At 40.2% G+C, this 15,519-nt stretch overlaps 1 protein-coding gene across 4 annotated transcripts in view; it reads left to right on the top strand.

Moving 5' to 3' along the window:
- LOC125456597 (BMP/retinoic acid-inducible neural-specific protein 3-like) overlaps window positions 1-15,519 on the top strand; it is a 160,388-nt gene that overhangs the window by 74,684 nt on the left and 70,185 nt on the right. For all 4 annotated transcript variants that reach the window (XM_048539863.2, XM_048539864.2, XM_048539862.2 and 1 more), the window contains exons 3-4: window positions 6,738-6,928; window positions 12,282-12,460. In XM_048539863.2, coding sequence (XP_048395820.1) covers window positions 6,738-6,928; window positions 12,282-12,460 — 370 coding nt within the window. The remainder of the gene's footprint in view (window positions 1-6,737; window positions 6,929-12,281; window positions 12,461-15,519) is intronic.

A 15,519-nucleotide genomic window follows, 5' to 3' on the forward strand; every position in this document is an offset into this window, starting at 1 on the left:
AGAATCCCCTTCCCGTCCCCCATTTTTGATGAAGGGTCTAGGCCCGAAACGTCAGCTTTTGTGCTCCCAAGATGCTGCTGTGTTCATCCAGCTCCACACTTTGTTATCTCAGATTCTCCAGCATCTGCAGTTCCCATATTCTCTGATAAAATCAGTCTAAACCTATCTACTGGCCAGTATTGTTTCAAATCAATTTGTGCATCTGAAGGCATGAATTCATTTTGTGAATATATTCATGGGCCATTTCAAAGAAGGGTTGGACTTGGCGTGGGCAGTATCTTACAGCCGATTATCAATTTAGTGTTTTACTAATTAAATTTAACGTAATTTAATTTTCAACTTGCGCACACAGTACCTGCTATATGTAGTTACGGGTTGCAGAAAAGTCCTAAGCTTTGCAAGAATTAAGCAATGAGGTGCACGATGAGATCATCTTTGGGCACATGCTTAGCATTTAATTATTTTTCGGAACTTGTGTAGTGACTGTCACATCCTCTTTTCCTCCGCTCTGCAAGCTGCAATAAAAATCCATCTGTTCATTCAGACGGCCCCAGGGTTGATTTTCTCTGCTGACACATTTAAAAGTGTAAAGCATTTTATCTCATTCCATTCATTTCTTCAAACAAAAATGGAGACATAAATAGAAATTGGAATTTCAACGTTATATTCACACAAACGTTTTTTTTGTGAAAATGGGCAAAACAGTAAAGTTGTTTCGAGAAGTAAATTATACCTCACGTTTATCCTGTTCTTTCTGCCAATAATCTTGAGGAAACAGTCAAGATATACATGGACACTCATAATTTGAATAGTTTGAGTGAAGATAAACAACAAAAGGTTGTTGGAGGATGAATTGACTGGAGACATACAGAGACGAGTCTTCCTGTCAGACAGCTTGCTGTGAATCAACACTGTCTGTGAATCCTATATGGTCTGACAACCCTTCCAACAACTGTCTCTCATTGGAAGGCTACAATATCTCATCATTAGATGTTTGACTTTCTGGAACACAGACGTTGCTGATACTAAGGGTAAGGTGTCCTTTTTGAAGGATAGTTACTCACCCATCCATTCAAGGTACTATTCTCTTTTGACAGTCTTTGGAATTCAATGGGTGATTGTGAAGCTGAGGGGTGAAGAGCTGTGATTGGAAAGAAGTTCTACTTTGACCCTTTACAATACAAAACTATCTTCTATCGATTGCAACTCCCATATGTGGTTCTTGTCTCCCATGATCCAGAAGATGTACCTTTTCACTCCGTTTCTCTAGCAGAATTTTGTATCTGAATAGATGATGATTATATCATTTGAACCAACTTTTCCATAGTAGCTTCCTGCTATACAATCAGATGCACTTAAATGATGCCTATTGTCAGGCATACAAGATGTTTAAGTCTAAGGTGTTTAAAATCTATATTTAAAATTAAATTGTACTGTGTACACAAAAAAGGGGAGTGAAAACTGGAAACAGTGAGTAAATAATTCTTAAGTGTATTAATTACCGTTCCACAGCTTGGTTCAGGTTTAAATGTACAGCCTTTGTTAGTTTTGTGACTATTTTCTGGTTAATAAATTCGAGGGGCATGATGCTCTTTTTTTTCCTTGATGAAAGCATGTTAGATGAAGAATCACTTACCACTTCCACCACCAAGTAAATTCAATCCATTGCACGCCAATCAGGTCATTAAGATTTGACATGCAAAGCATTCGCAAATTGTTCAGCGTATCACAGGGCCTTGGCACTACCAGCTTCTGGGTCCTGAAGCCCACTGGTTGAGATCCACAGCTTGCTGCAGCAAGAACTTAAGATCCTTGTTATTTTCTTGTCACTGGCTGCAGGTCACGGGAAAGGATTGGGGTGTTAGTTGGGTGTGAGTAACAAGGAATATAAATCAAAGGATGATAAATGGCATTAAGATACAGAACAGATGTGATCTGATTGAAATGTTTAATCCTGTTGCTGGGTACTTGAGGACATTGCAACAATATCTCATAATTTCATATAACGGGTGAGCTCATTGCCCAGAACAATACAGAATAGCATGAGCAGTTTCGGGTATTGTATAAATCCCCTGTGAATTATTAGTGTATTAAAAAAAGCAATATTTTTCAATAAAAGCCTTCTGAGTTAAATCTGAAGAAATAAATCACATTCACCTTTTCAGACAATGAAGACAGCAAATTCAAACTTGATTGCCATATACTTACTGAAGGCACAGTGGTAAACAGCTGTTGTTCTCAACTAATCTGTTGACAGATCCTAGTTGAGCCTAAAGGCAATCCAATTTTTCAATCTGCAGTATAATTCTGTCAATAGGCTCTCAAGATTTTACCAGGAATTAGACACAAAACTAGCGTGCTTGACAAAAGATTTATGTTTTGAGGGTCTATGCCTGTCATTACGACAGTGCGCTCAGTTCCTGTGTATGCAAAAGGGTATGGGTTGATGGAAAGCTCATTTGGAGGATTGTTGCTGTGAGTTGAAGAGCCACTGACTGTCAAATGCGAGCCTGAGCTATTCAGTAGATTCTAACGATCGCTCCTTATCTTACCAGATAGTTGGTTATCATTTTGCCTGATTTCAGCATATTTGTAATATATGTGAACTTCCTCCTACTCATCATTTATTAATAATCTGGAAAACATCACATCCTGCATAGCTCGAATAGATACTGATGCTGCTTTTAGCTACTCCTAGCAGGATTTCTGCTGCCATGCTCTACTGCACTCATCTGCCTTGTGTCATCCTTTCGCATCCATTCTATCCCTTCTGCAACTGCATTGCAGTGGCCATTATTCAGTTATGTCTCTCTGCTATCCTACACTCTACCCTCCAAGAGAAATCTCTTTAGCTTTCATGTAACTGGTCAAGTCAGCGAAATACAGTTTAGTGTTCTTTTTGCTCTTGAAATGTTGAGAACCTCTTCATTTACTTCTGGCAGTCAAGGAGAATTAATAATGGGGAAAAAGAAATGGCAGGAAAATTAAACAATGGCTTTGTGTCTATTTCCACTGATGAAGATGCAAGAAATCTCCCAGAAGTAGAGATCCAAGGTGCTTGGGACAATGAGGAGTTAAAGGAAATTAGCATTAGTAAGAAGGTAGTGCTGGAGAAATTAATGGGGCTGAAAGATTATGAATTCCTAGGAACTAGTTGTCTGCATCCCAGAAGATTGTAGAAGTAGTTGATGTATTTTCTTTATTTATTCAAGGGATGAGGACATCACAGGCTAGGTAGTATTTATTGCCTATCCCTAATTGCCCAGACAGCAGTTAGGAGTCAACCACATTGCTGTAGGTGGGGAGTCACATGTAAGCCAGACCAGGTAAAGATGGCAGTTTCTTTCCCTAAAGAATATTAGTGAGTCAGATGGGGTTTTCCCTCTCCCCCCCAACAAGTGACAATGGATTCACAGTCATCTTAATTTCAGATATTTACTGAATTCACATTCCACCAGCTGCTATGGCAGGATTTGAACCCAGGTCCCTGGAACATCATCTGGGTTTTCTGGATTAACTGGCCAGCGATATTACCTCGAGGCCATTGCCTCCCCACAACCGCTGCCCTCCCACCCCCCCCCCAACCGGGTGACAGCCTTTCAAAAGAGGTGATGAACTGGCATGGATTACTGACTGCCTAGGAAACAGAAGACAGAGAATAGGATAATATGGTTCATTCTCATGAGGTGATTAATGCGGTAGAGCAAGGATCAGTACTTTGGTGCAGCTTTCCACAATACATAATGATTTGCAGATGGGCGAGTAAATGTAATATTTCTGAATTTGTGGATGATACAGGGCTAAGCAGAAATATGTGTTCAGGAAGATGTAAAACAACTTCAAGTGGATTTGGACAGGCTGAGGGAATGTGCTAACATGGCAGATAGAATATAATGTGGAAAAATGTAAAGTTATTTATTTTGGGAGAAGAGCCAGATGTGCAGAGTTTTGTAAATGATGAGAGGGTGGAAAGTGTAGATGTACAAAGGAATCTAGTTGCCCTTATCAATATGCCAGTGAAGGTTAATATACAAGTGCAGCAAATTGTTAGGAAAGCTAATGGAATGTTACCTTTATTGTAAGAGGATTTGCGTGCAGTAGTAAAGTCTCGCTGGGATACATGGCAACTTCAATAGATGGCATCTGGAGTCACTTTGTGCAGTTTTAGTCTCCTTATCTCACTGAGGGACTGTAGCGAAGGTTCACTAGACCCTGTTCCCAGAATGGTGGGACTATCCTATGAAGAGAGATTGGACAACCTGGACCTGAGTTCAAAGAATGAGAAGTGGGTGTGTTGAAACTTATAAAATACCTAAAGAGAGAGGCATGCTAGATACAGGTTAAACTTTTCCCCTGATTGGGGAGTCTAGAACCAGGGGAAGCAACTTAAAGGTAAAGGAGATGTCACATAGGGGACAAGATGAGGGGAATTTCTTTTTATTCAGAGGATTATGAGTCTTTGGAATTCTCAACCAGAAAGGGCTGTGGAAGTTGAGAATTTGAGTGCAGTTAGTGTAGAGATTCATAGGTTTCTGATTGCCAATGGTATGCAGAGTGACAGGGTTGGGGTCGATAAAAGGCATTTAAGTGTTCAGTCAGCCCATGATCATATTGAGTGGTGGGAGTGGCTCCAGTTCCTACGTACTTACCTTCTATATTTGGGAGGGGGCGCGGTTACTGGGGGTGGTTGCATGGTTGTATACTGGTTTGGGGGAGCAAGAGTTAAAATAGGCCAAAGAAAAGGAGTAAGGTATATTTTATTTGAAATATAAACTGTGAACATTGAAGATTGGACACTGCTGTGCTGAGAGAAGCTCCCAATTGTTCTTTGAGTTGCATCGGTCATGTAGCTTTTCAAGAAGCTGGATTTGATACTTTGTGAAACTAGCCAGCGCTAGGTGCCTTTTGGGTTGAAAAGAAAACACCCTGGCACCAGATTTTTGATTGGTTAAATTGCAATTTGCAACAGAGCTGTGAGGGCATTGGAGTCAGACCTCCAAAAGGTCTTGCAAGCCAAGTAAAAGCCTCTCTCCATGTCACCCTCTGTGAGGTGGAGAATAATTAACTGCCAAAGACTCTGAACAGAAGAACATCCAAGTCCAGTTAATTGGCCACTGATGTGAGGATTTTCTATTGTCTAACGGTCAACGATAACATAACATCATTACCAAAAATGAGAAAAAAAAACTGAGCAAAAGGCACCTCATTCCATGCTAGTAAATTTTATTCTTGATCCACACCTTTGTCTATGTTTTCCACGTACTTGTACAGAATTCACTGCATTATTTGTGAATAAATGTGTGCACAAATAGATTTAAAGTGGGTATGGTTTAAGTTTGCAAAGTTGTAATTGAAAGACAAATTGTTAATGGATAAGTTTGTTCATAATAAAAAAAACTGTTTACTTGTTTATTGGTGGAAACCTGGTGGGAGCTTCTTTTATTATAGGTAGTGGTCAAAGTTAGGCAGATAAATCATTTTAGAGATTCAGCGATTATTTATCCATTTCTGATGATGAATGTAATAGTGGGGCCTGTTTTCCACTGCGTCCTTTCTATTATTACACAGTTAAAATGATGGAAGACACTTTTTTGTCATTAGCTAGAGGCAGACATCAATGATGCATGTCTCCAGATTGTGATATCTGTGATGTTTGGCTTCACTATGATTGTGCCTGGCCACCATAGGTCTCCCTGTTCATTTTGCCAATGGATCAATGCTGTAACCAGGAGAAAAACTTCTGATACAAGGAACCTACGTTTAAATGTAGTGTATGCCATATTCTTGGACCTCAGCATTGCTAGCAGGTTACTTATATGGTTAGCAGCACTGTGGGCTTGAGGCTAGAGCAGTTCACTGCCACTAACCCTCTGTTCTGTCCTCATTCTAAGGGTCTACCTAATTATCAGTGGTAGAGGATAAAACATCACAAAGTCTAAACAGGAAGAGGCACTTGTCATATGTAACAAGGTGATTTTTATTGTAGGACAGCTGTAGGTACAATTGACCTAACCAGTCAGGCATGATTACATCACTTAGGAGGCAAAAATGATAACATCTCGCACATCAAAACATCATGCAAGAAAGATTGTTTCTCCGTCCAAAGACTGGGCGGAGCTGAGTGGTGCTCAATTCAGCTCAGCATAAACTCTTTCAGAACTATTGCTTCAGGCGATAGCATACACCTACCTTCACAACATCCTTGACTGCAAGATTCAAGACATCATTACTTCAGTCACTAAATTGACATAGCAAGGAGCCAGAGGACAAGCTTGCCTGCATAAATCTCTTCCATCTCTAATTCATTTCCACTCCGGGATCATACATTGTATTTAAATATTTCTTCCCCATAAATATAATAGATAGGCCTGGTACCTGTGCACATCTGTTTAGCAAGAAACCTGTATGAAACATATATGGTTAGGATTGCAATGTTCCACCATCAATACCTCTCCTGAACACAGTAGGTTGGTTCATTCAGAGATAATAGGACTGCAGATGCTGGAGAATCCGAGATAACAAGGTATGGAGCCTAGACCCTTCATCAGAAATGGGGGAGCGGAAGAGGGATCTGAAATGAATAGGGAGAGAGGGGGAGGCGGATCTTCAAAGGGTCTAGGCCTGAAACGCCAGCTTTCCTGCTCCTAAGATGCTGCCTGGCCTGTTGTGTTCATCCAACACTACACCTTGTTAGACTAGTTCATTCACTTCTGTAACCCATGTGCATTTGTTCACAGAGAGTTTGGTCGATGGAAGGTGAATAATCTGGCTGTGGAAAGAAGAAATTTTTTGGGCTCAGATTTGCCTCTAGCTCCAGAGTTTATCAAGAACATACGTTTGTTGGGACGGAGGCCGAGTCCACAACAGATAATCGACAATCTGATCAAGAAGTATGGCACACATTTTCTACAATCTGGAACGCTTGGAGGTAAAACACTGCAAAACCCAATTCAAAATATCCCTTTCCCACCCATCTCCTGCTGCACAGGTGAACAAATTCAACCATTTTACTGTATCGTACAGAGAACTGTACCATGCTTCTTCATCATGTATAATAACTGAGGAGGAGAATTCCGAGGTGTTTCTTCAGAATCTCAGTTTCTCTCAACAAGAGATGTGGAGCCGAATTCTTGGTCTGAGAATTAATTTTGGTAATTGGCAAAATTAAGTGTTTGATATTCTCTTCAGTTCTATTTTACCAGTCATCCCTCAGAAGCAAATCTTATATTCTCACCTATCTGAGGTTCACTTTTTTTCTGTTCATTTTCTAGATAGCCAAAAGGATGGAACTGAAACAGAACACTCCTATTCCTTCTAGCAATTATTAAAATATCACACTGGAATTTTCCATTAAAAGGCAGATGGAAGTTCATCCTCGAGATCACGCATAGTTTTATACCATTAGCTGGTTTGCTTTCATAAATTATATGAATGAGCAGAATATAGTTATCACCAATTTCCTAATGCTTTTTGCCTCTGGAAAACTAAAATGCAATTTGGTTTCTTAACAAGCCTTAGCTTACCTTTATTGTCAAAATTTGAACAGCCAAGCTTGTCCAAGCATTTAACATCGATCTTTTTTTGCTACTGTAACAAAAGCACACAGTGTTCAGTTTCTGTGGGGACACAAATTATTGTTTGTTTTTGGCCAAAGTACCATTCATGATTTAATGAACCATGACATGACTATCTTGTCAAAATTGTGTCAAGACAAAAGAGGTTTTTTTGTTTATTGATGACATAACATGCTTCCCATGATGTGCTGAATATAAATAATTTACACCGTAGTCCACACTTCCTTCACCCCCAACCTCTCCCCACAGGCCTACGGCACCTTCTCCTGTAACCGGTGAAGGTGCAACACCTGCCCATTTACCTCCTCCCTCCCCAGAATCCAAGGGCTCAAACATACCTTCCAGGTGAATCAACACTTCACCTGCACTTCCAAGAATCTAGTCTCTTGCATTCGCTGCTCACAATGTGGTGTCCTTTACATTGGGGAAATGAAATGTAGACTTGGTGACTGCTTCACAGAGCATCTACATTCTGATCACAAAAATGACCCTGAACTGCCTGTTGCCTGCCAATTCATGCACCACCCTGCTTCCTGGCCAATATCTCTGTCTCCGGCTTGCTACTGCGTTCCAGTAAAGCCCAACGCAAGCTGGAGGAACAATACCTCACTTTCCACTTGGGGGCCCTACAGCCCTCCAGACTCAATGTTGAGTTCAATAATTTTAGGGCCTAAACCCTCCTATGACCCAGCCCCCCACACGACACATCACACCAGGCTTTGTTACCACATAGCCTGCCACTCCACACCCCCTGTTGTTAGTCACTAACAGCCCCCATTAACAACTATTTACCCTCCCAGCCTGATCATTACCAACTCCTTTGTCTGTCCGACTGTCTTTCTCTCTCTTCGGGCTCTATCCTATTGTTTACTCCCGACCCCACTGACCTCCCTATTTTCTGCAAATAAACTGACATTTTCCCAGCCACCATCAGTTCTGAGGAAGGGTCACCAGACCCAAAACGTTAACTCTGTTTTCTCTTCCACAGATGCTGCCAGACCTGCTGAGCTTTTCCAGGAACTTTGTTTTTGTTCAGAAATAACTCACATTCTGGAGTCTTGCTGTGGCTCATAACTGCACGATTCTCCAGGATTGGTAGGAGTTGTTACTATCATGAGCAGGTTGGGGGTTTTACTTCCCTGTACATCACCCATAAGCTTTGGGGAACACTGGTTAAATACCTTAAGACTTGACATGAGCAGAACAGAAATTCTACCTTTAAACATTCAGCTTGGGTAGTCTAGGTGATTTTCCAGTGATACTAATAAAGAGCCACTGCAATTAATATTCTTAGCCCATTATTTTTGTGATGATACATGGTCTATTTAGTCTAAATTAAGCTCATGTTGTCTTGTAGTCGCAGATTATAATGTATATATTCAGGCAAAGAAGGGTATCAATTATAATATACAGAGTTGTAGAGTCATACGGCATGGAAACAGTCCATGCTGACCATAATCTCAAACTAAACCAGGCCTACTCCTGGCCCATATCCCTCCGAAAATTTACTATTCATGTATTTACCTAAATGTCTTTTAAACACTGTAATTGTACCCACATCCACCATTTCCACAGGAAGACTCTTCCACACATGAACCACCATCTGTGTAAAAAAAATTGCCCCTCATGTCTTGTTTAAAATCTCCCCCCTCCCAGCTTAAAAATGTGCCCTGACATTTTATGGCATATTTTACTCTCTTCCCAAAACAGATATATTGGCTTGGGTGAACCATTGCGCATTTCAAAAAGCAACTTAGGCTGCAACAAGCAACTTGGAAGGGAGGGAGGTGCGCAGAGGTGGGGAGAGGCGGTTGGGAGTTCACCTTTGAAACGTTGCATGGAAGCTGAATGCCTTCATTCTAAGGTTTTTTTTAGTTTTCTTCTGTTGCTGAGAAGCCAGGGAGTTAAAAGATGCAAGAGAGACTGTACTTTTAGGTAACTAACTTTATGGCACTGCTTGTGTGTCAGGAGAAGCAAGAATGTCCAGAATTGTCCACACTCTACCTCTGCAACTTGCCCCCATACCCACTTTAGATCACCCCATTCAACATGCATGTTTTTCTACTGCAGCTTCAGAGTATGGTCCCATCAGTCAAGCTGCCATTTCTATCTGATAGCTTGACTATTGAGCTGGGAACCTTGGAGAAATTTGATTCTCAAAGACATGGAACTAAAACTGGTTGAGAATCAACAAAACCTGAGGTTCTCTGACTGTTACTGTTCTTCCAGCTTTGTAACTCTGTCTCTTTAAATGTTGGAGCCTGTTTCTTTGATATCCTACTCTCTTATTTCCCTATTTTTCACCCACTTAAGGAAAAGTTACAAGTCAGGGTTCGAGTGAAGATTTGTAGCTCGGGTGCTGGTTGTAGATGTTGGTGTTCGCCGAGCTGGAAGGTTTGATAGCAGATGTTACGTCCCCTTACGAGGTGACATCATCAGTGCTGTGGGACCTCCTGTCACATGCTGTTGTCTTGTGTGGGTTCGAATTTATATGGTCTGGTTTATGCTGCTTCCAGTAGGTGCCAGTTGCAACTGCATTATAATGGTCGGCATATCGGGTCTAATTCAATGTGTTATTGGTAGAGTCTGCGGATGAATGCCAAGCCTCCAAGAATTCCTTGGCTGTCCTCTGTTTGGCTTGTCCTACGGTAGTAGTGTTATGCCAGGTGAAAGTGTGGTTTTTCTTGTCTGTGTGAATTCAAGAGAAAAACCACACTTTCAACTGGGACAACACTATTATCATAGGACAAGCCAAACAGAGGATAGCCAGGGAGTTCTTAGAGGCTTGGCATTCATCTGTAGAACCTGTCAATAAACACATTGAATTAGACCCAATATGCCGGCTATTACAACGCACAATCGGAACTGGCACCTACTGGAAGTAGCAAAAACCAGTCCATATAAATTCGAACCTGCACAAGACAACAGCGCTTCACAGGTGGGTCCACAGCACTGAGCATGTCACCTAATAAGGGGATGAAACATCCGCTATCCAACCTCCCAGCTCAGTGAACACACCAACATTTACAAAAGTTACAAATTTGTGTTGGACATACGTTTTCAATTGTATCTCCTGGTAGAATCAATACATTTAAAGAATTGCATTTAAATTGTGAATATCACTATCCTGTAGCTGCATCTGAAGCCACCTAGATTCACAAATTGCGGTGATCTAACCATATTACCCGATTCACTGTTGAATTCAAGTCACTTTAATCAAAAGTAGCCCTTCCTTACCACGCAAGATTTTTGGGCCAAGAGAACTGCACCCAGCACCTCCAATATAGGGACTTGCGCATCTCACCTCTTTTCAGAGGCTCAAGATCGGACACTCATATTAGCCTCTCTCCAACCAAGCCATTATAGTTGTAAGAGTATAATAATGTTAAATTTTTTACTCAATCTTACATGAAGTAAATGTGCACTCCCTTTCCCTGTGCTGATCCCCACGTGCTGGAACATAAAATAGACTTTTTTCCTTTTATTGCAAATACAGTTGGTACGGAGACTGGTGGTGTTAAATATTCAACGAAAATTGTTTACTGGGGGGAAGGAAGAACTGAACTTCTTTGCATTTCTAGAATTTCAATGAAAAAAGTCATTTTACTTTTGAACAGAAATGTAGATGAGCTAGGTGTCTACAAAAGCAACAGGTGAAATAGACAGTTATGGACAGTCGGAAACAGCCAAGAGTGAGTATAGACATAAATCTGAAGTAACGATTACTGAACCATTTGTAGGATGAAATTCAATGGTTAGAGGTAAAAGTAAAATCGGATTCTAATAATAATGAAAATATAACCCATTCCGCAGCCTCCTACTATAAGCTTCTGAGAAGGGGTGAGATATACATGTTGCATCTAGAATATTGCATTACTGTATCAGGAGGAAGAGGAAGAAAAAAATACAACTTACAGGTCATCAAGCTCATTATTCCATCACATCACAATATGTCCATTCTAATTGATTGAAGGAAGTTAAGAACAGCAATCTCTGGAAGAGTAACATCAATCAGAAAATGCTAATAGGTTGCTGGAGATCAACTTGTGGTCTGAAGTGATGAAAGGTTAAACTTTTGGTTGGAGCATATGTATTAGATTGGAAAGATATTTCCCACATGTTCTGATTCTAAAATTCAGTGACATTTTACTCAGAATTTCATTGTCGTTATTGTTAGCTCTCTCCCAGTCTGCAATATGTTTTACATAATGGTCAGTCATTGTGGTGTTGTTGGGTAGGGGAAAATCAGAAAATGTAAGCACCTGTTATCAAGGCAGTAGATCGAACCACATTTAATATTTATCTAATATTTTCGGTTGAACAGAAGTTGGAATGGAGTCTTGTGGCATAATGGTAGTGTCCCTACCCGTGGGCCAGGAGGCCTGGGTTCAAATCCTCTGTAGTCATAACATATTTGAAGAGGTTCATTAGAAATATTGGGACATAAACTAGGAGCGCAAACAACTTGCATTCATACTTGTGACCATGTAAGTATAGAGAGAGGTAAATAGTGACCCTTCCTCCCAAAACACACCTCAAGAATCAATTTCTTTGAGATGAATGCCTTCATGCTTTTAGTTTCAATTCCGCAGATAACATAGCGATATATATTGTTGCCATTCTCCCTCATATAATTACCTTGCACACTGTATTTTATCAGCAAAGCAGAGTTATAGCCTGACTGCTAATCCCTTGCTGTCCATGCAGGAGAAGAATCACTGACTATTTTTGTGGACAAACAGAAGTTGAATAAGAAGACTGATCTCAACAATAATTCTGCTATCAGTTTGGACACACTCCACCAACTGGCTGCTTCCTACTTCATTGACCGTGAGACAACATTACGTAAGCTCCATGAGATTCAGATCGCCTCTTCAGCAATCAAGGTAAGCATTGCCACTCTTAAAACTATGCACAGTTCTGCCTTTGCTAGTGCTGTCCCTTAATCACAGTTTATTTTAACAGAACGTTCTTCAAGTGTACCTCTCTTCTTCACAGGACTTAACTCCATTTCAACAAGTATGTTTCTTTTTTCTCTGTCTCATTACCATTACCAGCTCAAGTGACCATGCCCTCATTACATTACAGCTACTAAATGATGACCCAGCATAAATGCCTATGCATTTAATTCACTCACCTCTACAACAGTCTACAACAAATCATCATTCATTATATAAATGTCAATGCTGCCTCAACTGTCCAGTCTGCCATGATCTCCAGACGTTTGGAAATTATGTTGCCAGATGAGTAATCAAGAGGCCCATACTCATGGACACAAGTTCGCATTCCTACCTGGTGCTGGGAATTTAAATTCAATTCATTCAACAAATCTGTAATTGAGTACTGGTATCAGTGTTAGAGCCCATTGTTAAAATCCACTGGTTCACTGATGTTCTTTGGGGAAGGAAATTTCTTGCCCTTATCCGGTCTAGCCCACGACAACTCCAAATCCAAAGCAATGTGGCAGACTCTTTACTCTTCTCTTACATGACCTTGTAAGTGAAAGTCTAATAAGACTTCCTATCCAACGGCACTATGGGCATCCCTGCACCGTTTGAATGCAGAAGTTAACTACTCTGCCTAAATTCAGAATGAGACGTAAACATTGGCCTCGCCAGCCATTCATTTCCCATAAGCAAATAAAAATAAGAGAAAAGCTCCTCGTACCATCCTGACCATTCATCCTTAGCTCCCCACAACATTGATCACACCAGTGCCCATCCCCTATCACATCACATGTGATCTCATTAGAGAGAGCTGCCTGGTGATGGTTTAGTCTGCAGATTGCAAGGGGAGAGATCTGAGAAGGACAGCTACTGTGGGAATGGAGCCCGCTGGTGTTACTCTGTATCGTATACCAGCCAACAAAGCTAACCAACCCCCTCGCACAGTACTCATTGGTCTCGCACCTCTTCCTACATTCACGCAAGATATTTTAGTCCTGAAAGGTACGTCTACTTTCTGCAGCAATCACTTTTCACTCTGAGAGACAAATGGCTCCATTCTAATGGAATCAGACATTATGGAACACACAAGCTTGATTATAATGAGAGAAATAGCCTGGCCTCAACATTTGAAAAATCCCAGTAGATTTCCCAAGACAGCGCTCATATTAAGTTGGGAAATAGATTATTTTAGCAACAGCTTGTTACAGTATATTGTGTAGTTCTGCTAATAAAGCACGAGGTAATATCTTGCTGCTGAGTCACTTCAAGATTGCCAAGCCCAATTTAGTATTGTGTAAACAGAATCCCCAAGTTTAACCCAACCTTCATGTGCTCACTCAGTTGAAAGACCCAAGTTAACCACTTAAAACTCTGTAGTTCAAATATTTCAGGTGCAACTGGGATATACCATCAGGTGAGACAAGGACAATGAGTTAATGAATAATATCAGATTTTAAGTGTTAACAGTTAAGATACTCATTGAAAAACACATAACCATTTTGGTAACAAACAGAAGAGACTAAATTATACTCACCAGAAATACAAGACAGATTTCCAACAGATCCAAAACTTGGCCAAGAGATCTCCTGCTTTCTCCAGACAATACACCTCGAGGCTTCACATCAACAATCGTTCCTGAATAACTCTCTCAAAACTCAAGTTTCCACATTTACAGAAAGTCTGCGACTAGTTGTAATGAAACAGGCACCACTTTGTGACAAATCTAAACTCAAACCAGGCAAGATGTGGAGGTGCCAGTGTTGGACTGGGGTGGACATGGTCAAAAATCACACAACATCGTGTCATAGCCCCACAAGTTTACTTGAAAACACAAACACTAACTCCATCTTCAAGTGAGTGTCAGTTCTGGGACCCTTTGATCTTTTGCTGAAAGAATCTGTGCCTAATGCCACCTTTCTCATTATCACCTGAAGAAGGAGCAAGACTCCGAATGCTTGTGTTTTTCAAACAAACCAGGCAGGACCACACTTCATCTGCCCTAAGGATTCACATAGTACTCAAAGCATGGCACTTGGAACCTTTATTATTTTTGGAACTAATCATCCCCCTTCTCCTCGTTAATTAAAAATTGTTTTTAAAATATAATTTGCCAATAATACGACAACAGTTTATCTAAATGGTCTTTCCCATCTGCATAAATTGCTTTAACATAGACCAATTAAGCATTTAGATTGTCATTATCTCTTAGCATGACAAACCTCTATTCATTTGTGTGTCTGTGGCTCTAAGACTCAAAAATAGTTTTAGCTGCTAAGATTCTAGATGCATCCTTCTCTACTATTCTCAGCCTATTTGTATATCACACTGTGAACACTCCATTTTAAAATAAATAGTTACTGAGACTCTTGAGTAAAAAAGAATCGCCTTTATTCACTAATGATTATTAATTGTTTATTCTTTAGTTATATTATGATTGAGGTGCATCTTCTCATAGCTGGTTCCCATGCATAATTTATGTTGGCAGTGTTCTGTCATCAAGTGTGCCTTTGTGACAGCAAAAGATGACATTTTTCAAACATAATCTATTAATACAGAAAATAATGTTTTTTTTTCCCCCTTGTTAGGCAAGCATTTGTGACTACATGTTCAGAAAAAGTCTTTAGAGACACAAATGAACCAAAACTTAAGCTAAAATCTACAACCCACAGTTACTTACAATAGATGAAACAGATTGGAAATCAGGAGATTTATGGAATGGAGAAACTCAGTAATATTACAATTATCAGAGAAACGGCACGGAGTAAATTATTGGATGTGCAGGTTGACAAACCTTTGGATCCTGAAGGATGTTATCCTAAGTTTTAAAAGCAGTGATAGTGGGATAATTGATGCATTTGTTTAAATTTTCCAAAATTCCCCACATTCAGGAAGGTTTCACTAGATTAGAGAATCACAAATGTAACTTCTTTGTTCAAAAAATGTGGGCTAACGAAGGAGAAAACCCAAGACCCATCATTTATGATGGGGAAATTGCAGAG

Source organism: Stegostoma tigrinum, chromosome 8 (genome assembly GCF_030684315.1).
Source record: "Stegostoma tigrinum isolate sSteTig4 chromosome 8, sSteTig4.hap1, whole genome shotgun sequence".
In the NCBI taxonomy this organism is placed as follows: Eukaryota; Metazoa; Chordata; class Chondrichthyes; order Orectolobiformes; family Stegostomatidae; genus Stegostoma; species Stegostoma tigrinum.